Source organism: Triticum aestivum, chromosome 6D (genome assembly GCF_018294505.1).
Source record: "Triticum aestivum cultivar Chinese Spring chromosome 6D, IWGSC CS RefSeq v2.1, whole genome shotgun sequence".
NCBI classification, from domain to species: Eukaryota; Viridiplantae; Streptophyta; class Magnoliopsida; order Poales; family Poaceae; genus Triticum; species Triticum aestivum.
Window position 1 is genome coordinate 164,516,590 of NC_057811.1, and position 27,065 is coordinate 164,543,654.

The following is a 27,065-nucleotide window of genomic DNA, read 5'->3' on the forward strand; positions in this document are numbered from 1 at the left end:
CAACTCAATGATTACAACTTGGTACTATAACAAAATATGACTCTATATGCGTGCCTTTGGCGGTGTACCGGGATGGGCAATGAAACAAGAGTGACATGTATGAAAAATTATGCATGGTGGCCTTGTCACAAATACGATGTCAACTACATGATAATGCAAGGCAATATTACAATGATGAAGCGTGTCATAATAAACAGAACGGTGGAAAGTTGCATGGCAATATATCTCGGAATGGCTATGGAAATGCCATAATAGGTAGGTATGGTGGCTGTTTTGAGGAAGATATAAGGAGGTTTATGTGTGATAGAGTGTATCATATCACAGGGTTTGGATGCACCGGTGAAGTTTGCACCAACTCTCAGGTGAGAAAGGGCAATGCACGGTACCGAAGAGGCTAGCAATGATGGAAGGGTGAGAGTGCGTATAATCCATGGACTCAACATTAGTCATAAAGAACTCACATACTTATTGCAAAAATCTATAAGTCATCAAAACCAAGAACTACGCGCATGCTCCAAGGGGGATAGATTGGTAGGAAAAGACCATCGCTCGTCCCCGACCGCCACTCATAAGGAAGGCAATCAAAGAAACACCTCATGCTTCAAATTTGTCACACAACGGTTACCATACGTGCATTCTACGGGACTTGCAAACCTCAACACAAGTATTTCTCAAATTCACAATTACTCAACTAGCACGACTGTAATATCACCATCTTCATATCTCAAAACAATCATCAAGTATCAAACTTCTCATAGTATTCAATGCACTCTATATGAAAGTTTTTATTATACCCATCTTGGATGCCTATCATATTAGGCCTAGTTTCATAACCAAAGCAAATTACCATGTTGTTTAGGACTCTCAAAATAATATAAGTGAAGCATGAGAGATAAATTATTTCTATAAAATAAAACCACCACCGTGCTCTAAAAAGATTTAAGTGAAACACTAGAGCTAACGACAAACTACTCCAAAAGATATAAGTGAAGATCAATGAGTAGTTGGATAATTATGTAACTATGTGAAGACTCTCTAACATTTAAGAATTTCAGATCTTGTTATTTTATTCAAACATCAAACAAAACAAGATAAAATAAAATGACGCTCCAAGAAAAACACATATCATGTGGTGAATAAAAATATAGCTCCAAGTAAAGTTACCGATGAACGAAGACGAAAGAGGGGATGCCATCCGGGGCATCCCCAAGATTAGGCTCTTGGTTGTCCTTGAATATTACCTTGGGGTGCCTTGGGCATCCCCAAGCTTAGGCTCGTGCCACTTCTTATTCCATAGTCCATCGAATCTTTACCCAAAACTTGAAAACTTCACAACACAAAACTCAACAGAAAACTCGTAAGCTCTGTTAGTATAAGGAAGTAAATCACCACATAGGTACTATTGTGAAATCATTCTAAATTCATATTGGTGTAATATCTACTATATTCAACTTCACTATGGTTCATACCCTCCGATACTACTCATAGATTCATCAAAATAAGCAAACAACACATAGAAAATAGAATCTGTCAAAAACAGAACAGTCTGTAGAAATCTGATTTGTTCGAATACTTATGGAACTCAAAAAATTCTGAAAAACTAGGACAACCTGGATAATTTGTATATTGATCTACTGAAAAAATAATTGGTATTTTATCACTTTATGGTGAATTTTAACAATTATTTTCGTGAGCGCAAAGTTTCTGTCTTTTTCAACAAGATCAACAACTATCACCCAAGAAGATCCTATTGGTTCTACTTGGCACAAACACTAATTAAAACATAAAACACATCCAAACAGAGGCTAGATGAATTATTTATTACTAAACAGGAACAAAAAGCAAGGAACAAGAATAAAAATGGGTTGCCTCCCAACAAGCGCTATCTTTTAACGCCCCTAGCTAGGCATGATGATTTCAATGATGCTCACATGAAAGATAAGAATTGAAACATAAAGATAGAATCATGAAGAAAATGACTAGCACATTTAAGTCTAACCCACTTCCTATGCATAGGGATTTTGTGAGCAAACAACTTATGGGAACATGAAACAATTAGTATAGGAAGGTAAAACAAGCAAATCTTCAAGATTTTCAACAGATAGAGAGGAAACTTGATATTATTGCAATATGTAGAAGCATATGATCCTCTCTCATAATAATCTCCAGTAGCATCGTGAATGATTTCAACCATATAACCAGCACATAAAGCATTCTTTTCATGATCTACTTGCATAGAAATTTTACTACTCTCCACATAAGCAAATGTATTATTATCAATAGTAGTGGGAGCAAACTCAACAAAATAACTATCATGTGAAGCATAATCCAATTGAAAATTAAAATCATGATGACAAGTTTCATGGTTATCTTTATTCTTTATAGCATACGTGTCATCACAATAATCATCATAAATAGAAGGCATGCTTTCATCATAATAAATTTGCTCATCAAAACTTGGGGGACTAAATATATCATCTTCATCAAACATAGCATCCCCAACCTTGTGGCTTTGCATATCATTAGCATCATGGGTATTCAAATAATTCATACTAACAACATTGCAATCATGCTCATCATTCACATATTTTATGCCAAGCATTCTATCTAATTCTTCTTCTAGTACTTGAGCACAATTTTCCTTCCCATCATTTTCACGAAAGACATTAAAAAGATAAAGCATATGAGGCACCCTTAATTCCATTTTTTGTAGTTTTCTTTTATAGACTAAACTAGTGATAAAACAAGAAACTAAAAGATTCGATTGCATGATCTAAAGATATACCTTCAAGCACTCACCTCCCCGGCAACGGTGCCAGAAACTGCTTGATGTCTACTACGCAACCTTCTTATTGTAGACGTTGTTGGACCTCCAAGTGCAGAGGTTTGTAGGACAGTAGCAAATTTCCCTCAAGTGGATGACCTAAGGTTTATCAATCCGTGGGAGGCGTAGGATGAAGATGGTCTCTCTCAAACAACCCTGCAACCAAATAACAAAGAGTCTCTTGTGTCCCCAACACACCCAATACAATGGTAAATTGTATAGGTGCACTAGTTCGGCGAAGAGATGGTGATACAAGTGCAATATGGATGGTAGATATAGGTTTTTGTAATCTGAAAATATAAAAGAAGCAAGGTAACTAATGATAAAATTGATCACAAACGGTATTGCAATGTGTTGAAACAAGGCCTAGGGTTCATACTTTCACTAGTGCAAGTTCTCTCAACAATAATAACATAATTGGATCATATAACTATCCCTCAACATGCAACAAAGAGTCACTCCAAATTCACTAATAGCGGAGAACAAACGAAGAGATTATTGTAGGGTACAAAACCACCTCAAAGTTATTCTTTCTCCGTAGTAAAATAACACGAAGCTATTCTTTCCGTTCAATCTATCCTAGAGTTCGTACTAGAATAACACCTTAAGACACAAATCAACCAAAACCCCAATGTCACCTAGATACTCCAATGTCACCTCAAGTATCCGTGGGTATGATTATACGATATGCATCATACAATCTCAGATTCATCTATTCAACCAACATAAAGAACTTCAAAGAGTGCCCCAAAGTTTCTACCGGAGAGTCAAGACGAAAACGTGTGCCAACCCCTATGCATAAGTTCACAAGGTCACTGAACCCGCAAGTTGATCACCAAAACATACATCAAGTAGATCACGTGAATATCCCATTGTCACCGCAGATAAGCACATGCAAGACATACATCAAGTGTTCTCAAATCCTTAAAGACTCAATCCGATAAGATAACTTCAAAGGGAAAACCAAATCCATTACAAGAAGTAGAGGGGGGAAACATCATAAGATCCAACTATAATAGCAAAGCTCGCGATACATCAAGATCGTGCCAAATCAAGAACACGAGAGAGAGAGAGAGAGAGATCAAACACATAGCTACTGGTACATACCCTCAGCCCCGAGGGTGAACTACTCCCTCCTCAACATGGAGAACGCCGGGATGATGAAGATGGCTGCCGGTGAGGGTTCCCCCTCCGGCAGGGTGCCGGAACAGGGTCCCGATTGGTTTTTGGTGGCTACAGAGGCTTGCGGCGGCGGAACTCCTGATCTAGGTTTCTTTCTGGGGGTTTCTGTATTTATAAGAATTTTTGGCGTCGGTCTCAAGTCAGGGGGGTGTCTCCGAGTCGTCCACGATATAGGGGTACGCGCCTAGGGGGGTAGGCTGCGCCCCCACCCTCGTGGACGGCATGGGACTCTTCTGGCCAACTCTTTTACTCTGGGGGCTTCTTTTGGTCCATAAAAAATCATAAAAAATTGGCATGTCAGTTGGACTCCATTTGGTATTCCTTTTCTGTAAAACTCAAAAACAAGGAAAAAACATAAATTGGCACTGGGCTCTAGGTTAATAGGTTAGTCCCAAAAATCATATAAAATAGCATATAAATGCATATAAAACATCCTAGATGGATAATCTAATAGCATGGAACAATAAAAAATTATAGATACGTTCTAAGCATCCAAGAGTCATTGTGGATCGCCGGTGAACGAAGTCTGTGAAGGTTTGGAAGTCTACCTTGAAGACTTACCTGAGTGATTGGGCGAGGACTAAGTGTCCTTAGCTCAAGGGGAATAAGGTGAAGACGCGGTCTTCTGAGTTGAATCTCAGCCTCCCTAACCAGACGTACAGTTGTCACAGCAACTGGAACTGGTCCAACAAATCCTTGCCCTCACCAAGCAACTAGTTCTATCTCTTACCTCTCTTTACTTACAGTTTGTCTGCGTGAAGTCATTGCCTGATTGCATGATCTGATTGGCTTCACTGTGTGAAGACTGTTGTTGATTGGCTTCATACTATCTTCCATCCTGATCCATACTGCCTAGCTGCTAATAGTCTTCGTGCTTTCACTTTATTGCTTACTTGACTATGGCTTGTCTAGTGTAGTCTACCTTCCGCTGCATATCAATAGGTTCATTTCTACTGTTTGTCTTCGAAACCACCATGTATTGAACACGTTCATTAAAATCGCCTATTCACCCCCTCTAGTCGATAGCTAGTACTTTTAGACCCCTAAATAAATGCACGTCAGGACAAGATTCTTTTTTTGGTCTACCACGTCAGGCGCATCAATTGCTCCTTCCATATTTAGAAAAGCGTTTGATCCTAACAACTGACGCTCGTGCGCCCTCTAGCCACGTCTATATAATAATGTAGATGCATGTCATTCTTGTGTTTTTAACAGGATAAAAGTGCCAAAGTGGTTGGAACTAGTAGTTGCACGTCACTTCAACCTCTCTTTACAGTTATTATCACAAAAAAAGCTCTTTCCAGTTCATCGGCTCATGTGTTCCAGTCTCAAGCAGGCAACACCATTTTATGATGATGCGTACACGTGCTTTGGTTTGACAACACTTCATTGCAAGCAGACATTACATCATCTTCTTCAATGTAAAACACGATGCCCTAAAAACCATTATAGAGGAGGAGAGAGAATGTTTTTGAGCACCAGCCTGACTTTTGCTTTAAATAATGTAGAAGTAATGCCCTAAAATTACTTTTGCTTTAAATAATGTAAAAGTAATGCCCTAAAATTTGAGAACCACGTGAAACATGATGATTTGATGGCCGGAAGGTCGGGAGGCGGACCCAACGACAGGAAGGAGCTCAGCGGGGATGGCAACGGTGATAGCGGACTTTGGTGGCGGGGTAGTTTAGGGATGATGGCAGGAGCTTGGGGACGGCGATGAGCGGTGCTCGTGGATGGCCGCACGAGCTCGACGACCGTGACGGACAACACCGAAGGGCGGGATGGGGTGGACAACGTTGGCGGGAGGGCACAACTGTGTAGCCAGCTTGGAGGGGTCGGGGTAGCCGCGACGTAGATCGTCGAGGAGCGGTATGGGGTGAGAGGCTTCATGGTGGCCCGCGTGGAGGCGGGGTGAGGCGACGCGACAATGGTGAAAGTTCACGGTGGCGGTTGGGTTCCAGCTGTTTTAGGGCAGCTGCTAATGGTGTTGCAAATATATATCACTTGGAGTTAAAATTTAGGATTGCTGCAAATTTTTCGGCACCAAATAGAGATACACCATTTGTTGAAGGCCGTTGTTTTACATCACCCTTTGAAGATGCTCTTACACGCGCATACGGTACTTTTCTTTGGCTTGCTTGCTGTGGTGTACAAAGAATATTGACCACAACGTGCACAAATTGAGAGCCGTTTATCCAGAAACCAACGCTTGAGATCGACCAGGACATAAATAAGTTTTTAGGAAAAAAAAAAGGATCGCAGAAGATCTAAACGGCCTCTTTGTTACAGAAAACACCCTCGAGTCGCCGTTCCCTTCCAATCCGCACCCCGCATCACTCCCTCGCTCCACTCCTCTCCTCACCTCCGGCGATGGCCGGCCGCCTCGCCGGCACCGGCGCTTCCTCGCCCCTCCCCCGCGCGCTCCTCCTCCTTGCCGTGGTAGCCCTCTTCTCTATATCCTTCCTCTCCCTCCGCTCGCTCCGCCCCGCCGCGGCCCCCTCCCTCCCCCTAGATGAACCCCGCCGCCTCCCGCTCTCCTCCCCTCTGCCGGCGTCGCGCCCGTCGGTCTACCACTCGCCCGAGGCGTTCGCGGCGGGGTACGCGGAGATGGAGCGGAGCTTCAAGGTCTACATCTACCCGGACGGCGACCCCAAGACCTTCTACCAGACGCCCCGGAAGCTCACGGGCAAGTACGCCAGCGAGGGATACTTCTTCCAGAACATTCGGGAGAGCCGCTTTCGCACCGAAGACCCCGACAAGGCCGACCTCTTCTTCGTCCCCATCTCGCCCCACAAGATGCGCGGCAAGGTCCCCCCTACACTCTCTTTAGCCCTACTGCTCGTTTTACCGCATTGTAACGCCTTTAGTATTGTACTGTTCTTGGTATACTCGGGTATTACTGTGTGTCTGGCGAGCTATGCACATTGTCAAACTCTGAAGTAATATGGATTCTCATGGTATGTTAGTTAATGTGTACACAGACCACAGCTAAAGCAAAAGTAGAACGAAGTTGTAGAGAATAGAGATGCTAATTGACTTGGTTGGCTGTATTAGTCCGACGTGGGTGTTTCAACTTGCTTGCTCACAAATGTAATGGAAAAATATTCTTTCCTATGATGCCATGGTTGAACTGTTCTTTTTAAAGTTTAGCGAACAGCTGTATGACCAGAAGTGACTTCAATTTCACACGCTAGTTATTTTGTCTGTGTTGTTCTTCTGGTTTTGTGATTGAATTGCTCTGATAATTATTTACATGCATCATTTTTAGTCTTGCAGGGTACTTCATATGAAAATATGACAATGATAGTTAAGGATTATGTTGAAGGCTTGATAAGCAAGTACCCTTACTGGAACCGCACACTAGGAGCGGACCACTTCTTTGTCGCATGCCATGATGTAGGCGTGAGGGCGTTCGAAGGACTTCCGTTCATGGTGAAGAACTCTATTAGAGCTGTCTGCTCGCCAAGCTATAATGTTGACTTTATCCCTCATAAGGATGTTGCTCTGCCTCAAGTATTACAGCCATTTGCTCTACCCGAAGGAGGGAATGACATTGAAAACAGGTTGAAATGGCACTTCCTATTTGTTGAGCTATATAATGTAATTATAAGGCTCTCTATATGTGATATAAAAGAAAAATAATTCTGTATGCTAGGTTTTTTTCAATGAAACACATCAGAAATTCATATTATTTAACTATTTGGAACTCTTGAGTGCTTTCTTTTTTTGCTAGACTTAGTGGCTTGGTGCCTTCCAGTATGACTCTTATTTACCCTACTGTCTCCTTATTTATGCATTGAGGTTTATACTCTTTGAATCTGATTTGTTAGTGCGTATGATTTTAAGCTGTGATAAATGTTTTCTTCTAGTGCATATTGGAATTCGGAAGTTGCTCATAATTGATAACCATAAACTGGTCACCACTGCAGCATAAACATCTATCTGCACTCTTGCTATATCTATATCTTAAATTGCTTCTTCTGCAATGGAAAACAGGACAAATCTTGGATTTTGGGCTGGTCATCGCAACTCGAAAATACGAGTTATTTTGGCACGAGTCTGGGAGAATGATACAGAGCTTGCTATTAGCAATAATCGGATTAATAGAGCTATTGGAGAGCTAGTTTATCAGAAGCAGTTCTACCGTACTAAGTTCTGTATCTGCCCTGGTGGCTCTCAAGTTAATAGTGCTCGTATATCTGATTCAATACACTATGGCTGTGTCCCTGGTTAGTATTTTTGACATGCAAAATACATGGCACCCATGACCATTCCTTATTGTTATTCCCCTTTCATGGGCGCTCAATTTTTTAGTGATTCCCATATTATTATTTTCTGATTATCTCTATTGTGTCCTTTTAGTTATTTTGTCGGACTACTATGATTTGCCTTTCAATGATGTTCTTGACTGGAGAAAGTTCGCGGTTGTACTTAAGGAGCGCGACGTATATGAACTAAAGAGTATCCTGAAATCTATATCACAGCAAGAATTTGTTGCATTGCACAAATCTTTAGTTCAGGTATGCATTGTGAGTAGTAGATTTTGTCACTATACAACTTCCGATTTATGCATTCATCTTCCTTTATCTACAAGATAGAGTAGTTATTCACGATCTGAAGGATGATGTTAAATATTGAATCTTATTGTGATGGAAAATAATGTAGAAGATCAGGGTACAAAGTAACAAGAGCTTGTTTGTTGGTCGAGATTCTAATGTGTCACCTGTCTTATCATTAGACTTGAGCCGTTGTAATCTGAAAAAACAAGAATGAAGAACTGAGTAGTGGACCCTTTGATTTGGCTATTTTATTTCTTCTGTAGTGCATAAAAAACCAGATGGTTATCAAAGTTCTAGTGCGGTCCGATACTAATATGTTAAGTTGGGATTGCAGGTTCAGAAACACTTTGTATGGCACTCACCTCCTGTTCCTTATGATGCATTCCACATGGTTATGTATGAGCTGTGGCTGCGGCATCATGTGATCAAGTACTAACTCAAGGCTTCACGGTCACTATTTGCAACATAATGGCGTGATCCATCAGAATGATGTTATAGGTCTACCTGCTTGTGATATGCCAAGTACGGCCTCTGTTCTTCGCTCTTGTAGTTAGTAGCTGGATGGGTCATTGGTGCAAGGAAAACATCTACATAGAAAAGTTGGCAATCGACGATATCGCTAAAATTGTGTTGTAGTTATTAGATTCATTAGCCATTCTTCGGTTAGCTGGTTCCCCCCATATTTGAGTCCTTTCTGTGGCATTGCTTTTGTAGTTTGCTTTGCTATATACTGATCTGCCTGAGTAATCGCTTATGCTTATACAAATTTTGCACCTACTCTTGTAAAGTAATGTACGCTGTTACTGATGAGATAGTAAGCATCCAAAGATATATTAGATTGACATGATCACCTCTTTTTGCTCCTGCGAGACATGATCCAACTACTTTACTCGTATAATGTAATGTACTCCCTCTGTCCCATAATATAAGAACGTTTTTCAATCTATGTTAGCTTGAAAAACGTTCTTATATTATGGGACGGAGGGAGTATGATATATGATTATTACGGATGAGATGGTAAATGCAGAGACATGTCAGATTGACATGCTAGCATCAGAAAAAATGACTTGTGTCATTTTACCCGGGGGCTAATATGGCTGTGCATGACAGTATTCATGTTACTTTTGTATGACTATCATCCATGTGCACCCAGAGGAAACATGAGAACTCATACGGTAAGCATTCAATGTATCAGCAATGGTAGTAGCACTAACAGATTTCATCATAGGCATGTTAAGTGAAAATATTGCAGAAATTGCTTGAGTGCAACATGCCAACATGTACTTGAAAGTTGCTGAACTCCTGTGGTTCAACATGGGTTACAGCGTGGCAGTGGCAGAGCAACCAGACTGCCATGAGTCTACAAGTTCATTGTTGATTTCTAGTAATGCTAAATTTTAATGTTGGTTTGGCAGTAGACTTATATACATGACATCAGGCATTTTATTTTTACGGTTATGGACTGTGCATCAAGACATTAGCTAGGGTGTAGCATCTGTGGGCATGATACATTGCAGCCTTTGGCAAGAGCAGCCGCCAAGTGATCACTTGATAAGAATGCACCTGATTGGTGAACCCTCGGAGCCAACCAGTCTTAGAGGTAAGCAGTGCAGCATGTATAGTCCAGTCTTCACGTTGTCTAGTTTCAGGGCTTCGACTGGGATGATATCCTGACAGAACAAAGTAAAGTAAAACAACCGACACTTTCGATCAACGATGCTGTCTCTAAGAAGGCAAGTTATTTGTGTTATTCGTCACCGATATGTGAAATGTCTTCGGAAGAGCATTAAAATAGCATAAGCAAGCATTGTTCCCCCCAAAGAGGTTGATCAGTAAGGAATTGGTGGGACCAAGACTTCGATCAACTTGTCAACATGCAATGTTGTACTAACATGTTGTCAGACTTGGGGAATAAGCAGCATATGACCAGAGGCTAGTGCAAAACTACGAGGTTATAACTGGTGGCTTCAATTTCACATGGGTTACTTTTTGGGGCCATGAAAGGGCACATCTTACCGCATTTTTTAAGAAGGCCACATGGGCAGTGATCAAGTGACCAAATGAAGCAACTGATATATAGTCAATCCCTGCATAATTTGCCAATATCACCATGTTAAGTTCACATCAGATAAGGTATGCATATATTGATCCACCGGTGAAAAGGTCATGAACTAACTGAACCTAGGCAGTTCACAATTTCACAAGGTTCTTACAAATTTGGTGCAATACAAGTACAACTCCTGTTTACTTACCAACAAGCTTGATGTCGGTGTTGTCAACTAACCACTGTGCACCATCCTCCGTAAATCCAACAAAACTCATATCACCTCTTTGCTTCCACATGAGCCCCCTACAGATCATTTGCTTTTATGCATTTAGTAACGACGTGGTGAAAAATATGTTATCTACTTGAATATGTGCCCTTCAAAGAGGCCAATACCTGTCTGTGTTCAATGTCCTGAAGAGAACTCGACGAACACCTTTTGGTATATTTAGGGATTCCATTGCTTCAGCTGCATGGAGTTAGAGGGGAATTGAATCCTTGGGAATTTCTCTATGTAGGTCCTTTGATTCACATGAATAGAATCCTTAGGATTTTTCCTAAGGAATCCTTTGCTGTTCATTTTGGAGGAAAGTTTCTATCCACTCAAACCTCTTTTTCTATGCCCTTGGTTTTTATGCGGTGTATCAGATCGTTGGTGCTAATTCCTGTCGGTTTCTATTCATATATATTCATGTGTACAATAACACTAAAATCATGTGTTTTTCCTATTCTTGTATTTTAAAATCCTTGCGAATCAAAGAAGCCCTTACGGGTTCCGTTGCTTCAGCTGCATAGAATCAATGGTGCCATCATATACCAAATACCAGACAACATTGATGTAATGCAGATGCTGGTAAATGCATACTGAATTTGCAACAACCCACCGTAAAGAAAAGATGAAGTAACTGATATTTGAATACAATGCCATATTAGTAATGCGCATGTATCTCTAATGCCATGTTAAATTAGTCTTATGACATGATATGAGAAGTTCATTAACAGGGTGATTCATCATCGATGATGCAATAGAGCTGATCTCCTTGTAAAAGAAGAGAGAACACATCCCCAGGTCCTACCTGTTATATTTGTGTGTCTTGGAACATCGACCAGTAAGGCAGGACCTGTCCAGAAACAAGAATAAGTCGACCGTTAATAAATCATTCATTAGTACCATGGTAATTTTAATGATGCCTGGCAGGGAAATCTTTGGGTCAAAAAATATACAGAGGGCATTTGGCGATATAGTTCTTTTGTCTTGAGAGCACTGTCAGCACTGCCGGAGTGCCAAGTCGACGAATACACACGCGAGAGAACAGAGCTCTAGATGGACGAAGAACAGAAGTGTTTTTGCGCCGTAAACTTCACAGCTTTTCTGCTCCTTTCTTGCTTCTATTTATTCAGAGTACAGAGGGGAAACTGGGGATCGTGGCCCCTGACTTGGCGCCTACGTGATCCACAACGCTCGTGCCATCCCACGAGCAGATCAACGAGGCGCACGACTCGCTCCAGGCCGTTGCAACCTTCGAGCAAAGCTAGCTAACAAAAAGACTAAAAAAAACGGGAAAGCTAACCTGACAGAAAAACTAGCTAACTGAACTTTGACAGGGCTCGGGGTTTTAATTCAACAAATCACCCCCTAAAACCTAAGCCCTTGTCAATCTCTACCATGCCGATCCTTGCTCGCAGCTCCGTGAAGCGCACGCGCCCAAGAGCCTTAGTGAGAAGATCGGCGAGCTGTCCGTCTGTGCCGACGAATTCCACCTCCACTTGCTTGTTCTCCACACATTCTCTGATGAAGTGGAAACGGTCATCGATGTGCTTGCTTCGCTCATGAAACACGGGATTCTTCGCGAGGGAGATGGCAGACTTGTTATCCATCCAGAGTGGGAAGCAGGCTGGCCTCTCCTTCTTGAGCTCGCCGAGGAAACAAGCCAGCCAAACTCCTTGGCATGCTGCTGTCGTGGCACCGATGTACTCGGCCTCGCAGGAGGACAGAGCCACGACCTTTTGCTTGAGGGACTGCCAGCTGATAATACTGTTGCCGTAGAAGAACATGGCGTCGGTCGTGCTCCGACGTGTGTTGATGTCTCCTCCCATGTCACTGTCGCTGTAACCAGCGAGGTGGCCATCTCCTTTTCCCCTTGGGTAGAAGCAGCCCCAATGCAAAGTGCCGGCGATGTAGCGCAGAATCTTCCTCACCGCAGCCAGATGCTCGATGGTGGGCGCCTCCATGAAGCGCGAGACGTAGCCGACGGCGAAAGCGATGTCCGGCCTGGTGTGAACCAGATAGCACAGACACCCGACGAGGCCGCGGTACTCCGTCGCGTCAGTCAGAGGCGCGGTGCTCTGCTTGCTAAGCTTCAGTCTGGGTTCCATGGGCACCGCGCACGGGTTGCACCCTGTCATGCCGCTGCGCTCCAGAATCTTCTCAGCGTAAGCCGTCTGGTTCAGGGAGATACCAGCCCGCGCCTGGTGCACCTCGATCCCCAAGTAAAAACTTAGGAGACCGAGATCGCTCATCTTGAAGAGCTTCATCATCTCCTCCTTGAACCGCGTGATCTCCCCGTCGTTGTTGCCGGTGATGACCAGATCATCGACGTACACCCCCACAAGGAGGCGAGACGATGCGTTGCCACGCCCGTAGATGGCGTGCTCGGTGGTGCTGCGCTCGAACCCGAGCGACGCGAGGCATGCGTCCAGCTTCTGGTTCCAGGCGCGCGGCGCCTGTTTCAAGCCGTACAAGGCCTTGTCGAGGCGCAGCACCTTGCTCTCCTGTCCGGCGGCGATGTACCCAGGTGGTTGCGCGACGTAGACCTCCTCCTGGAGCTCCCCGTTCAGAAACGCACTCTTCACGTCCATGTGATGCACGCCCCAGCCCGCGCGCGCGGCTAGAGCGAGCAGGAGGCGCACTGACTCCATGCGGGCGACAGGCGCGAACACCTCTTCATAGTCCACGCCCTGGTGCTACACGAACCCTTTGGCGACGAGGCGGGCCTTGTGCCGCACCACCGCGCCCTGGGCGTCACGTTTCACCTTGTAGACCCATTTGAGACCAATGGGGCGGTGACCAGGAGGGAGATCAGCGAGATGCCAGGTGCGATTCTCCTGGATAGACGCCATTTCCTCGTCCATAGCGCGCTTCCAGGCTGCATCTCCTTGCGCCTCATCCAGAGAGGCCGGCTCCTCTGCCAGCCCGAGGTGCAGCTCCTCGTCGTCGAGGTCGTCGAGGTTGAGGATGTAGTCCGTGAGCTGTTGGTTCGGCTGCACGATGCCGTCCCGTGCACGCGTCACCATCAGGTGCACGCCCGCGTGGTCAGCTGGTGGCGACTCGATCGGAGTCGGCGAAGCGCTTGGCGGAGAACGTGACATGGCAGGGCTGAGCTCAGGATTGAGGTCCCTCCTGCCGGTGCTCGCGGGAGTGAACGGAGTGGGCGCGTCGGCTCCTGCTGCAGTTGCGTCCTCGACAGTGCTGGCGTGTGGTGGAGGGGCCGGCGTCGCCGGCGCAGAGTGACGCACCCCCTCAAGCACAGCAGACGGCCCGTACTCGACAGTGAACGTCGCCGCGCCGGGAGCGTCCCCGCCCCGTTGCCAGTCCCAGCTTGCTCGCTCATCGAAGACGACGTCGCGCGTGACGTGCACGCGCTTAGTGGCGGGGTCGTACGCCCGGTAGGCCTTGCCTCCCGGCTCATACCCGATGAAAACCATCGCCTTGCTCCTGTCCGCCAGTTTCGCCAGGTGCGGGCGCGTGTCCTTGACGTGAGCCACGCACCCGAAGACGCGCAGGAAGTGCACGTTGGGTTTGCGACCATGCCACGCCTCAAATGGCGTCTTCCCAGTCAGGCTCCTTGTGTACGACCTGTTCATCAGAAACACGGCAGTGGTGACAGCCTCACCCCAGAAGGAAGCCGGCACACCCCTGGCCTTGAGCATGCACCTCGCCATGCCCACAACGGTCAGGTTGCGGCGCTCCACCACTCCGTTTTGCTGCGGGGAGTAGGGCGCCGTCAGGTGGCGCTGCACGCCGTGGTCAGCGCAGTACTCCGCGAACGCCGTGCTCGTGAATTCGCCCCCGCGATCTGTGCAGAACGTGCGCAGGGAGCGGCGCGACTCGGTCTCCGCGGCGGCCTTGAACCGGCGGATCGCCTCGGCCGCCTCGTCCTTGGAGCGCAGCAAGACGAGCCAAGTGTAACGGCTGTGGTCGTCCACTAGCAAGAGGAAGTAGCGCTTCCCGCCCGGCGTCGCCGGCGAGATCGGCCCGCAGATGTCGCCGTGGACCAGCTCCAGAGGTTCCGTCGCGCGGAACTTGGCGACCTGAGGGAACGAGGCCCGCCTCTGCTTGCCAGCCAGGCAAGCCTCGCAAATGTGCTCCGCGTGGACGATGAGGGGAAGGCCGGTGACCATGCCAGTGCGCGCCATCCTCTCGAGTCCCTGAAAGTGGACGTGGCCGAATCTCTCGTGCCAGCGCCAGCCTGCACCGTCGCACTCGCTCGCCGCGAGACACGCCGGCTTCACAATCTTGAGATGCAGCACATAGAGGCGCTTGGCCGAACGAGTTACCTTGGCGAGCAGATTCTTCTGGCGATCGCGGACTGTCATGACACCATGCTCCACCAGCGTCGCGCAACCGACCTCGTCTAGTTGGCCGATGCTGATGATGTTGCTCTTGAGGCGAGGTATCCAGTAGACATTGGTGAGGCCACGGTGGTGACCGCCTGCCACGGCGAACAGCACCGTGCCCCGCCCGCGTATGTCCACTAGAGACCCGTCGCCGAACTTGACCGATCCCGTCACGGACTCGTCCAGGTCCGCGAACGCCGACACGTCGCCGGTCATGTGGTTCGATGCCCCAGTGTCGAGGTACCAGGCGGCATCGGTGTCGCCAGGAGACTGCTGCAGTTCCACGCGCGCGCGCTCCTCGTTGAGGAACACCTGCGCCGCCGCGGTCGTGAGGGATGTCTGGGGCGCAGTCAGGTTCAGCTCCGGCCCTGCCGTGCTCCCCTCGTCCAGAGTGCAGGCCTGGGCCATCAGAAGGCCCGGCTCATCCTCGTCAGCGTCGGCGAGGTTCGCCTCCTCGTCGCGCTTCTTCTTCCGGCATTCCCGGGCCCAGTGGCCCAGGTTGTTGCAGTAGCGGCACTTGTCGTTCTTGCGGGCGGCGCTGCCAGAAGAGCTCTGGTTCCCCCGCCCGCCTCGGCTACCTCCGCGACCGCGCGAGCGTCCGCCACCGCCGCCACCGCGGCGTCCGCCGCCGCCGGCAGCTTGGTTGCTGCTGCCCCCGGTGGCTCCGGCCTGGTCGATCTTCTGCTGGCGCGCCATCCACTCCTCGTGAGTGAACAGCAGGCTGCTCCCGCCGTGGGCGACCCCGTCTAGCCCGTAGCGTTCCTCCGCCGCTTTCAGCCGGCCGGTGAGTTCCTCGACCGTGAGCTCCGACAGGTCAAGCAGCGTCTCTATGGAGAGAGCCACCTGTGCATAGCGCGGCGGGACGACCCGGAGAAATTTCTCCACGGCCCTTTCTTCCTTCAGATCATCACCAAGAAGAGCTAGGTTATTCATCATACCGGTGAGTCGAAGGGCAAACTCGTCGACGGTCTCCCCGTCCTTGAAACGGATGTCGTCGAACTCGCGGCGGAGGGACTGCGCCTTCGCCTTGCGTACGCGGTCGACTCCAAGACGGATCGTCTTGATGGAGTCCCACGCCTCTTTCGCCGTCTCCTTCACGGCAAGCATCACCAGCATCTCCGGCGGTACGGCCCGGAGGATTGCCTCTAGCGCCAGGCGGTCGTCACGATAATCGGCGTCGTCGTCAGGACACGGGCCGATCTCGATGACGGTCCACAGGCCTCTCGCCTGCAGGATTACCTTCATCAGGAGCGACCACTCCGCGTAGTTCGTCCTCGTCAGGGGAGGGTAGGAGGTGGATCCAGTCGCCTCGCGGAGCGGCCGTGGCATCTCTAGCTCACAGCCGGACGACCTCCCTGAGCCGTCGCCCAGCAGGGGCGCGGGCGTGCCGTCGCCGCCGCCGCTGGTGCCCTTTCCGTCCTTCTTCGCCCCAGCCCCGGTCTTCACCGGCGAGGCGGAACGGGAGCGACTTGGATTGCTCTTTCCCATGACCAAACGCGGCTCTGATGCCAACTGTCAGCACTGCCGGAGTGCCAAGTCGACGAATACACACGCGAGAGAACAGAGCTCTAGATGGACGAAGAACAGAAGTGTTTTTGCGCTGTAAACTTCACAGCTTTTCTGCTCCTTTCTTGCTTCTATTTATTCAGAGTACAGAGGGGAAACTGGGGATCGTGGCCCCTGACTTGGCGCCTACGTGATCCACAACGCTCGTGCCATCCCACGAGCAGATCAACGAGGCGCACGACTCGCTCCAGGCCGTTGCAACCTTCGAGCAAAGCTAGCTAACAAAAAGACTGGAAAAAACGGGAAAGCTAACCTGACAGAAAAACTAGCTAACTGAACTTTGACAGGGCTCGGGGTTTTAATTCAACAAGCACGCCAAAGGCTTACCATGTCTTTATAGAAGTCATTTTGCGATATTGTTTGCCCTTCTTAAGTAACTTGGACAGAGCCTGTTTCACAGCTACTCCGGATCAGAGAACATCAACTACAAGAAAATTGATTGTCGCGTTGCCCATATGAATTGGCGAGACCAAGATATGAAGTGTGTGTATTCAAATTCCAAAGACTATTTTTCCCCGATAGCCTAAAGCCTTATTTTGCATGTATAATTGATTATAGCACCATATATTATACTAAACGTAGATATAACACATACTTGGGCATGATAGCATAGATTTATTCATAGAATATCATGGCAAATGGCAAAACAGTATTAATGTCTGAATAATTCTCATATTTAAATACTTCGTGCATTAATTTCTGAAAGATCTATGCCAATAGAACAAAATATGACATGAAGTGGTGAACCACGTATTCTACCATGGCACCATCAAGATGCCACATTAATCCCAGCCATGAATAATCCTCTCAAAGCACCAACCAATTTCACACACAAAAGCAGGGCAACATGTCTCGCTCTCAATGCCTATTAAAAGCCGGTCGCGAGTGATGGATGCTGCTGTCTACAGTTTGCTAGCCCGCCGCGCGCGACCAATGCACCTGCCCTCGCCACCTGGTTTCCCACGTGCCCTGCCATGCATGCGGCGCGGCGTTCGGTTCATGTAGCCTGTGGTGTTTCTCCTAGTGATTACTTCGAAGAAAATGAGACCGAGCAAGTAAATCCGATTGAAACGGTATCAGAAGAATGAAAGAGGGCACGAAAGGAATCCTTTCTACCTCAGTACTCGTTACTATAGTAACTCTTGTTGTAGCTTTTACCGTGCCTGGCGGCTACAGGATCCATGGTTCACCTACTCGTGTGGAGAAATTTCTTTTAAAATGGCCGTCGATGTTGATATATTGGCTTTCGTTTTCTCCATGGTGGCTACAATTGTTCTCATATTAGCTAGGCAACCTACGGTAGACCCTACGAGATGAGAATTGTACATGAAGAGGGCCTACTATACCATGGTGCTTTCTATTACATGCATGGCAATTGCCTTTGGATCTCGTAAGTATTTGATATTAGCTCCACTCACCAGCGGCAGAGCTTAGTGGGGGGGCATGCCCCCTCCCCCGCCCCCAAACCAAATTTAGCTCCACCCACTAATCGCGTTGAAGCTTCACCATTTTCACTACCGTGATTGCCATTGCTATGCATGTCGAGTTCTCTCTCAACATGCATGTTTTCGATGTTAGCTACAACTCGTATGACTATCGCGAGGATCTGCATAGTGACTTCTATCATACTGCTCATTCAACGTATGAACTCGGTGCTCATGATTAACTACAACAAGGATTATAACAAACATAAACGACCTATCACTTTATGTTTAGCGCAAGGCCTAGGATATGAGATTGTGTGCTTTAATCTTCTACTTATTATGTTTGTAGAGCAATAAATATCAAGTGCTCTTTATTTATACTCAATATGCCTAGTCCAGACGTGGTGTTTCTCCTAGGGATTACTTTGAAGAGAATGAGACCGAGAAAGTAAATCAGATCAAAAAGAGTATTAGAAGAGTGAAAGAGGGCACGAAAGGAATGCTTGTTGCCTCTGTACTCGTTACAACAGTAGCTTATTTTATAGCTTTTATTGTGCCTGTCGGCTACAGGGTTGATGGTTCACCACACTTGCGGAGAGATTTTCTTTTAAAATGGTTGTCGATGCTGATGTATTGCCTTTCATTTTCTCCATGGTGGCTACAATTTTTCTAATATCACCTAGGCAGCCTATGTTACACCCTACAAGACATGGATGGTAATGAAGAGGGCCTAAGACACCATGGTGTTTTCTGTTACATACATGGTAATGCCTTTGGATCTAGTGAGCATTTGATATTAGCTCCACTCACCGGTGAAGCTTAGGGCCAGTTCTTTTCTAGCTTCTATGAGCTTATTGTCAAAATAAGCCAGCAGCTCAAAAGAACTCGTTTTGAAGTATAGGGCTTAACTTATTTCCACAGCTCTCTCTCTCACAATGAGAAAAAGCTCGGGGGAGGGGTGCTTCCCGCAGAAGCCCACTTAAAGTCGAAGGGGTATACCCCATTGCCCCTAGTTTTCACACTTAATTACAGCGATTTTGCCACCGAGCCCAACCCAACCGAGCGAGATAGGAGAAAAACGAATCGAGCAGAGTCCTCGCCCCTCGTGTTCGTCCTCGCCACGAGAGCTAGGGTTCCTCCGCGATTCAAGCCGCCGCCGCCCCCCATCACCATCGCCGACGAGGCCGGTTCCAATCAGGCGCCGTTGACGCTAGCCGTCCCCCACAGTCGCCCCCGCCGCCGTTAACCGCCAGCTCTTCTGCTCCTCCCGCTGTCCCACAGTCGCCCCCGCCGCCGTTAACCGCCAGCTCTTCTGCTCCTCCCGCTGCTAACAGCCAGCTCCTCTCTGCTCGTTCCGTCGCCGCCGTTAGCCCTACCCTACAGCACGCCGCCGAGCACGGGGCCGCTGCACAACTAGACTTGAGGCCGAACAGGCAGCAACTCGTCCAATCTGGCCGCTGCCTCACGTTCCGTAGTTCGCCCAGCCGCCGCTTACATTTTAGGGGTATTGTAAACTTTCACCAGAGAACTTGGAACATAAGCTCAGACAAAAGAACTGGATGGCTTAATTTCATGGGCTTATTTCCACTGCAGCTTATCAAGGGATTATTTTCACCGCAACTTATGTATAAGCCATGGCTCAAAAGAACTAGCCCTTAGTGAGGGCCAAGGGGGGCCATGCCCCCCCCCCCCCACCAAATTTATTTCTTTACATAAACACATAATCCCTCCGTAAAGAAATATAAGTAGATCTAAAAAGTATTATATTTAACACCATCTGGACCAAATTTAACATAATACACTAGATTAGTCCTCTCAACTCTATTTGTGACTCATTTATCCCCCTCTCAAATTGCATTGAAGCCCCGTCACTGGGGTTGAGCCATTGATGTCCCGGAGATTTAGATTCTTCCATGTTAACCATTAATGGGTACACTTCGCATGGTCAGACAAATGGTATGTTATCTTGCATATGGATTAGTCCACTACAAGTAAGATGTATCACTATCACTACATCCACTAAGCTACCTAGAAAGGGCGCCTTGTGGTGCAGTGGAGTTGGGGCACGACGATGGCGGCCCGAACCGAGGTCGATGGGGAGCCGAATCGATGGCAACGACGGTTGAAATGGTTTGTGGGAGGTGTGGGCTAGGGTTTGGCGGCGCGGCTCCTCGGTTTTTACCGACTAGTAGTTCTTCGAATGCTAGATTTGATTGATTGATACGATGTTTTTTTAATGCTAATGATGATGCTTTTTGATTGCTAATTACGATGCTTTAATTGGTACAATGATCATTAGAGCAATGTTGGAGGATAACGGAGGGCTGATATTAAATGTTTTTGCCATAATTCATTTGTTTAATAGTAGTGGAGATGGAGATGAAGGTACTTGTCCTCTTAGCCTAAAATAGGGAAATGGTGTAAAGTTTTGAGGAATAGAAGTTAAATTTTTGATAAGTTTAGAGAATCTAGCAGCTGATACTTACTTTATAAAAAAAAATTTATTCTTAAATAGTACTCCCTTCGTTCGAAAAAATTTATCCCAAATAAATGTATCTAGCACTAAGTTAATGTTAAATACATCCATTTGAGGAACAGGTTTGGGATAAGTTTTTTCGAAAGGAGGGAGTACAACTTTTGAGGGATGCTGTAGCTAACCATTTAACCAGGGTTTATTTGCGAGACCGCAGGGCGGAGATTCACAAAAATGGTCAAAGCTATGTTCTGGTCGGCGAAAACCGGGGAGCTCACCGTTGAGGACTTGGAGGTCGAGCGTGTCGACGTCGAGGCCGGCGGCGAAGTGGGCCTGGTTCATGTGGCCCGGCGCGTCGACGTGGGTGCCCATGTGGCAGTGCATCCGGAGCTCCGACAAGTTGTAGTCCGACCCGTTCTCCATCGACTCCTTGAGCCGCACCAGGGGCCCCGTCGTCGCGTCGGGCGGCATGCCCGGCCGGTACGCGTGCGTGATGTCCACGATGCGCCCGCCGCCGTACTCCTCCAGCCCCGGGCCATGGCGCCGGCCTGCCGCGCCTCCGAGCGCCGGCCCACAGGTGTCGGCCTCCGCGCCCGCGTAGCCCGCCTGGTGTGCCGGGAGGAGGAGCAGCAGGAGGAGGGTGAGAGCCGGTGCGCCCGCCATGCCGCCGAGCGCTCACTTCCGTGGACTCCCTGGGCTGTGATGGTTACTGGAAGTTGCAGCTCTTCCTTGATTTCTGGTGGTCAATACAATGCTGATGAATGGAGCAAGCATGCACCAAGCTTCTCTCAGGCCGGCTGGCTGAGAATGAGACAACGGACAGTGAAAGGGGCCGTATCTGAAAACCACATGATTTTAGCCTTTCCAAACAGTCCCCCGCAAATATGTACTGTATCGCTCATCCATGTGCACCCAGAGGAAGATTGAGAACTCATATCAAAAGATTGTACTACACATGTTCACCGGCATGCAACTTATTTTGCTTTACAAGAAAAGTTGCTGCAGATATACAACAGTTTGACAAGCTAACATCTAACATATAAAGCCCAAGAAGTGCTAGTCACAACCGATGCCTCGAGCGCACGGCACCACGCGAGGCGAAAAAACCACCACACCGCGCCCGCGCGTGGGGGTGCAGCGCACCACGTGAGGGAAAAAACCACCGCGCCGTGATGAGCCCCGCGCCCGTCCGCTTTCTCCTCCCGTTCCCTCAGTCTCCAACCCTAAATCTTTTCCCCCTACAGCCGCCTTCCCAAGCTCCCCATCCCCTCCACTCCCTCGACAATGGTGGCGGCGGCGCCCTCTGGTGGCGGAGGAGGAGGGGGGAGATGGTGGCAGCGGCGCCCTCTGGTGGCGTAGGAGGAGTGTGGAGATGGTGGCGCGGCGGCGACCTTCCCCTCACGCATCCCATCCCCCCTCGTCATCCCGGATCCCACCGGACCCGAGGCGTGCGGGCGCGGCAGCGACCTGCAAGGGAAGGGCGACGCTCGAATCGATCCAGCCATGGATCGGTCCCTGCGGGAGAAAGAGAAAATGAGGGCCTCCGTGCTCAACAGGAGGAGCCGGGGTTGCTGATCTGGCCGGCCCAGATCCACACGCCTCCTCCTTCGGCCACCTCGCCCCACCAGCTTCCAGCGCCGTGGATACGACGAAGATGGAGGGCAGCAAGTGAGAGGGAGCAAGAGAAGAGGTGAATCGAGGGAGTGAAAGAAGGATCTCACAGGGGAAGCGGTGTATCCTCGTCTCATCCCTGGCTGCACCTCTTCTGATGCCATGGCACCAGTGGTGGCTCCTCGATGGAGCACCTCCTTCCATGACGGCATCACCAGCGGCTCTTGCTCGACGCCACGACACACAACATCGAGGTAAGCTCGACTCCCTTTCTCCCCTCTCTCAATTGATAGTCAGTGATTTTATTCTCTCCTTTCCATCTCATGATGGATTCCTTCTTCCAAGACGAATTAGTAACTTTAGCACCAAATATGAAGTTATTTGGACAAAGAAAAGAGCATATGGCAAAATTCTAGGCAATCCCTTGCTAGCATTTGTCTCTCTGAACTGTTGTTGGTTGATAGGCCAATAACCATGGCGATTTGCACTTACATATGCATTCTGCCTATGTTTTTGGGGTGGAATTTTGCCTTCTCTTAGGTTGTGTTCTGCCAGGTATAAGTTTGCCTGCAAATTGTTTGTGCTAATGTCTGTAAGAGCTGTTGTACTACACCTATATTCAATTGATGGCTAGGCACTATACTGTGCATAAGTAAAATTTTCAGTTTTTCTTTTCGTAGTTGCAGCAGTTATTCTATACCAACTGCTTCCTCTCTTATTGGTGACTTGAAGTTAGAAGAGAAGATTTGGTTTTCTTTTCTTAGGTTTTGACAAAGCAGGTGAGGCCAACAAAACTGCTGCACCAGAGTAAACCTGTGCTCCAGCAGCCGAGCTGTATATACACATCTTTGCATTCTGATCCGTTTTGTTTTGCGATTCAGGCCACCCCTGATGCTCAGGCTGATGCTTCTTCGCTTGATGCCGAAGAAAAGGATGATCAGATTCAGACGCCCAAGAACAACAGGTGCTGGTGCTGCATATTCTCTCATATGTTTATCTATGTACTTTCAATTCATATAGTCATTCAAATTGTCTATATACACATCTTGAAATTAAGAAACTCCGGTGGTTTAAAGCGAGTTGGGCCAGGGAAGAAATCAAAGCAGTGACTGCCCGTGCAAGGATCAAAAGCATATAGGTGTAGCAATAAATTCCCCTAGGGCTGCATGCATCATTATGATGCAGAGGCCGGGGGTATACCTCCATTTCCAAAAAAAAAGCAATAAATTCCCCTCTTATGCTCAAGTTAAATTTCTTCACTGAAGATATGGTTGGAAGTTACGTTTTGAGTTTGATTCTTTAAACTATAGGCCAATTTGCATATTAATCTCTTTATTTATTTTCTTACTACAGTAGCACACTTGCCTAAATCCCACATAAGACTGAATGGTACTCTGCCATGGTGTTTAATCTCAGTAATGTGTCTTGTTTTATTTTGTCCGCGGTGACTATGGATGTGTTCTCGGCTTTGCCGACAGTAAAAAGAAGGCATACAAAACATTAAATTTTTGCCTTGGTTGAATGCCGCATTTAATTGTCGCTTATGTATTCTAAGTTATTCAATTCTCATTGAGCTTTCCTTTGCTAAAGAAATTTAATACGCAATATTTTTAATATGTGAGGAGGCGAGAGAAGAAAAGAGGGGTTGTTAGGTCAGACTTTGGTGCGTCTCTGGTCAGAAATGGCTGGATCCGTCCGATGCTCTTCCAAACAGTGTAGTGTAGATTCGCTGACCAGTACAACATCTAAACCTTCACTACTCTAGCTTCTTCTTACATTTCTTAGTATCAACAAATAAGGTGGTCACAATATATACTTGAAGATTGCATCCCGAGCCAGCTCGGGCCGCTGCTACCTCTTCCTCGCCGCCCAACAGGCCGCCGTGCTGGGGGAGCAGGGTAGCATCGGGTCCACAGGCACTCTAAAGCCGAGTAAAATCCTTGCATTCGTATTATTCACTTTCATTATGCAAACTTCTCTTTCCAAGTTTGAGAGAACAAGAAGCCAGCGTCGAGGAAGCCTTGGGGTGTGAAAAGCATAGTAACAATATATCTGGGCTGCGACGTATATTGTTATGAAACTTTACTGTAATTACGATTTCCTATTATAGCTCATATGACGAATTATTTGCTGCTTTTACATTTGCTTATTTTATGAACTTTTACTAGGATATGAGTAGCATTACTCAAAATTTTGCTTTGAGAAGAATCTAATGATGTATCCAATTTCACATCCAAGCTACTATGAATATTATGATTGAGCGACTGCTTGGCGATGTCATCGTCAGAGGCTCAAGCCTCCTCCCTGGACAAGGCACTCGTGCTAGGCGGCGGCGATCTGTGCGCTGGTTCAAGGTGAGGCATCTCCTCAAGCCACATCCAGTTTTTCCCATGAGTTTGTGCTAAAAGAATGAGTGTTCTTCTATGACCCATGCATTCTGAATTTAGGAGGAATGACAACAAAGAGAAGAGATCTTTTTGAAATTCTTAGTAAAGTCTGAGCTTTACGTAAATCTCAGTTTCCTTAGCAAACATATGTCTGCAGTTTTTAGTTTGATATGTGGCGTGAGGTTGGGATTTGTGATCAAAATGGTTGGATGTTGATTCAAGAGTGTAGAAAGGTGAATGAGATTCAAGAACGATTCAGGCAGCTTATGAGTATGTTACATTCTGATATTGGCTTCAGATTACATAATTTTATTTCCTTTGGATCGTTGCTTTGGTTCCCTGTGGCCAAGTATCATGGTTTTAAAGATAACATGTGTTTCATGAAGATAACAGGTGTTTCATGAGACTAGGATTCATTTAGGAATCCTTGTAGCACAGATCTCCATACCTAATTTGACTAGGATATGAGTAGCATTACTCAAAATTTTGCTTTGAGAAGAATCTAATGATGTATCCAATTTCACATCCAAGCTACTATGAATATTATGATTGAGCAACTGCTTGTTACACTACACCATGCCACCAAACCAGTGCATTTGAGTGCGAGTTCAGTTATGTGCGTAAATAGCTGTAACGGAAATAATATGGAGTTGGGCATGTGCAACTCTAATTTAGACAAGGGTAGTCATATGTCAACTTTAATCCTACAAATGTGACACAAATAAATAAGATTTGCTTTTGTGCCTTGTCAATTTTCTTTCCTAATATTTCTTGGCTTGTAAACAGAGGCGGTAAGACGGTCGCAAGAATGCCAAGCTTTTCAGCTGTGGCATCATGCAATAATGGAATTGAGCATCCTGGCCAAAACATAAAGGACAACGAATATGCAAGGTTGGTGACACCAGCTGAACATGCAACAGCTGACAAGAAATTTTGCCTGAGCAACCAAAGTTAAGACACTTCATTTGGTGAATGAAAGATTTGCTTGGAGCTTCCATCTTATATTAGCATCTTATATCTTCGTGAAATTTGGAGCCCCTTTGCCTTTGAAAATGTGAGGCGTTGATACTTCCCGTGCAAAAGAAAATCTCTTGTTAGGGATTTTTCCATTTAACATGTGCTTGTTCTAGGGTAGCGGTACTCTCTCTGCTGTGGCTGCGTGTTCGACCGGCCAGCCAAGGATCTCCAACAAGCATGTGCGCCTACTCTCCTTGCCCTTAATTCCTGCCACAACAGCAGCTCCTGTGTAGTGTGAGCCAGAGAACTACTACACTAATCATGTTCCTGGTATTTTCTCACTCTTGCTTCACAGACGATGTATTGTAGTTAGTTCAAAGAAATTCCATTACATATTTTGCACATTTCCTGATTGGTGACCATCCATTTTATATGATGTTCTTCACCTGCAAGCGTTGAGTGTTTTTTTCCTTTCAAGTTTTTGTCTCTTGCTCTATTTCATGAAATACATTCCTCTTCTCATTCCATCATTTAGCCTTGTTGATTACTTACGATTAGTGATTACATGCAATCATCCGCCTTAAATTAGAATAGTTAATTAGTTATGCCAGGTTGCTACATTTCTATCTCCTTTTTGCCAAAATAAAATTAAAATATGATGGCATGTTATTGACCCAGCCTCGCCGTCCGTTGTGGCATCACCCTTCTTGTCCACCACCCTAACTCCGTCGCGCTTCAGGCCTAGCATGTGACAGTGGTGCCGCGAGGATTTGCTGACGTGGGAGGAGGGGCCCGACCCAGATGGCGGCCACCAGTAGGTCACACACTTATTCAGCTCGCCGTTTGGTTACTCTGATGGCTTCTCTAAGGTATCTTCTCGTGCAGCTTCACTCTTGCTTGTGTGTCTCGCGTGAAAAAGTAAGCTACCTGGCACTTGCTCTACTCTGCTTTAGCAGGCGCTCGCAGAGGAGGCCAAGGGATACATGATACTGGTAATTTACTAATGATCCATCTTAGTGGAATGCTTTTGTTGTAGATATTTTCATTGGTTGTCCTTTCATTTTATTTATATTCATGGCTGGATGGTGCCTTCCACTATGCTTCTTCACTGAAAAGGTGTTTCGCATATGTGTACTTGCTTGAGAATGGAATGATCTCAGAATTCTGTTGAAAACAAAACTTAGTTATTTCAGCATGCATAGTGTTTGGCTATAGAGATTGAGTGCTTCACATATCCGATGCCATCTCGGAATAATCTCAGACCTGTTTAAATAACTTAGTGTTTGGCTAAGGAGTCCACATTGAACGCCACATATCCGATGCCAACACACCGAGGTGAGCTTCAGCAAACTCTCTCTCTCTCTCTCTCCAATCAGACATGTGAATATTTACCAGAGTGCTTCAAGATCGATCTGACGAAA

At 46.8% G+C, this 27,065-nt stretch overlaps 2 protein-coding genes across 2 annotated transcripts; one reads left to right on the top strand and one right to left on the bottom strand.

The window, feature by feature from the left end:
* Positions 1-6,309: 6,309 nt before the first annotated feature.
* Positions 6,310-9,407, top strand: LOC123144307 (probable glycosyltransferase At5g03795). Its single transcript, XM_044563399.1, has 5 exons — positions 6,310-6,814; positions 7,283-7,569; positions 8,003-8,235; positions 8,369-8,526; positions 8,900-9,407. Exons 1-5 carry the CDS (start codon positions 6,377-6,379, stop codon positions 8,999-9,001), a joined length of 1,218 nt encoding a protein of 405 aa, XP_044419334.1. The 5' UTR covers positions 6,310-6,376; the 3' UTR covers positions 9,002-9,407.
* Positions 9,408-9,550: 143 nt separating this feature from the next.
* LOC123144309 (cyclase-like protein 1) lies at positions 9,551-21,625 on the bottom strand. Its single transcript, XM_044563402.1, has 6 exons — positions 20,968-21,625; positions 11,686-11,730; positions 11,006-11,078; positions 10,818-10,915; positions 10,582-10,652; positions 9,551-10,235 (listed from the first exon to the last, which is right to left on the bottom strand). Exons 1-6 carry the CDS (start codon positions 21,350-21,352, stop codon positions 10,110-10,112), a joined length of 798 nt encoding a protein of 265 aa, XP_044419337.1. The 5' UTR covers positions 21,353-21,625; the 3' UTR covers positions 9,551-10,109.
* Between the last annotated feature and the right edge of the window lie 5,440 nt (positions 21,626-27,065).

What these genes read in the sequence shown, in the direction of transcription:
- LOC123144307 (XM_044563399.1), top strand. Translation starts at nt 6,377, where the DNA reads ATGGCCGGCCGCCTCGCCGGCACCGGCGCTTCCTCGCCCCTCCCCCGC. An exon ending in CCCACAAGATGCGCGGCAAG is followed by an intron (nt 6,815 to 7,282) that starts GTCCCCCCTACA and finishes TTAGTCTTGCAG; the next exon opens with GGTACTTCATATGAAAATAT. An exon ending in TGCACAAATCTTTAGTTCAG is followed by an intron (nt 8,527 to 8,899) that starts GTATGCATTGTG and finishes TTGGGATTGCAG; the next exon opens with GTTCAGAAACACTTTGTATG.
- LOC123144309 (XM_044563402.1), bottom strand. Translation starts at nt 21,352, where the DNA reads ATGGCGGGCGCACCGGCTCTCACCCTCCTCCTGCTGCTCCTCCTCCCG. An exon ending in AAGACACACAAATATAACAG is followed by an intron (nt 11,079 to 11,685) that starts GTAGGACCTGGG and finishes AACTCCATGCAG; the next exon opens with CTGAAGCAATGGAATCCCTA. An exon ending in AGGACATTGAACACAGACAG is followed by an intron (nt 10,916 to 11,005) that starts GTATTGGCCTCT and finishes AATGATCTGTAG; the next exon opens with GGGGCTCATGTGGAAGCAAA.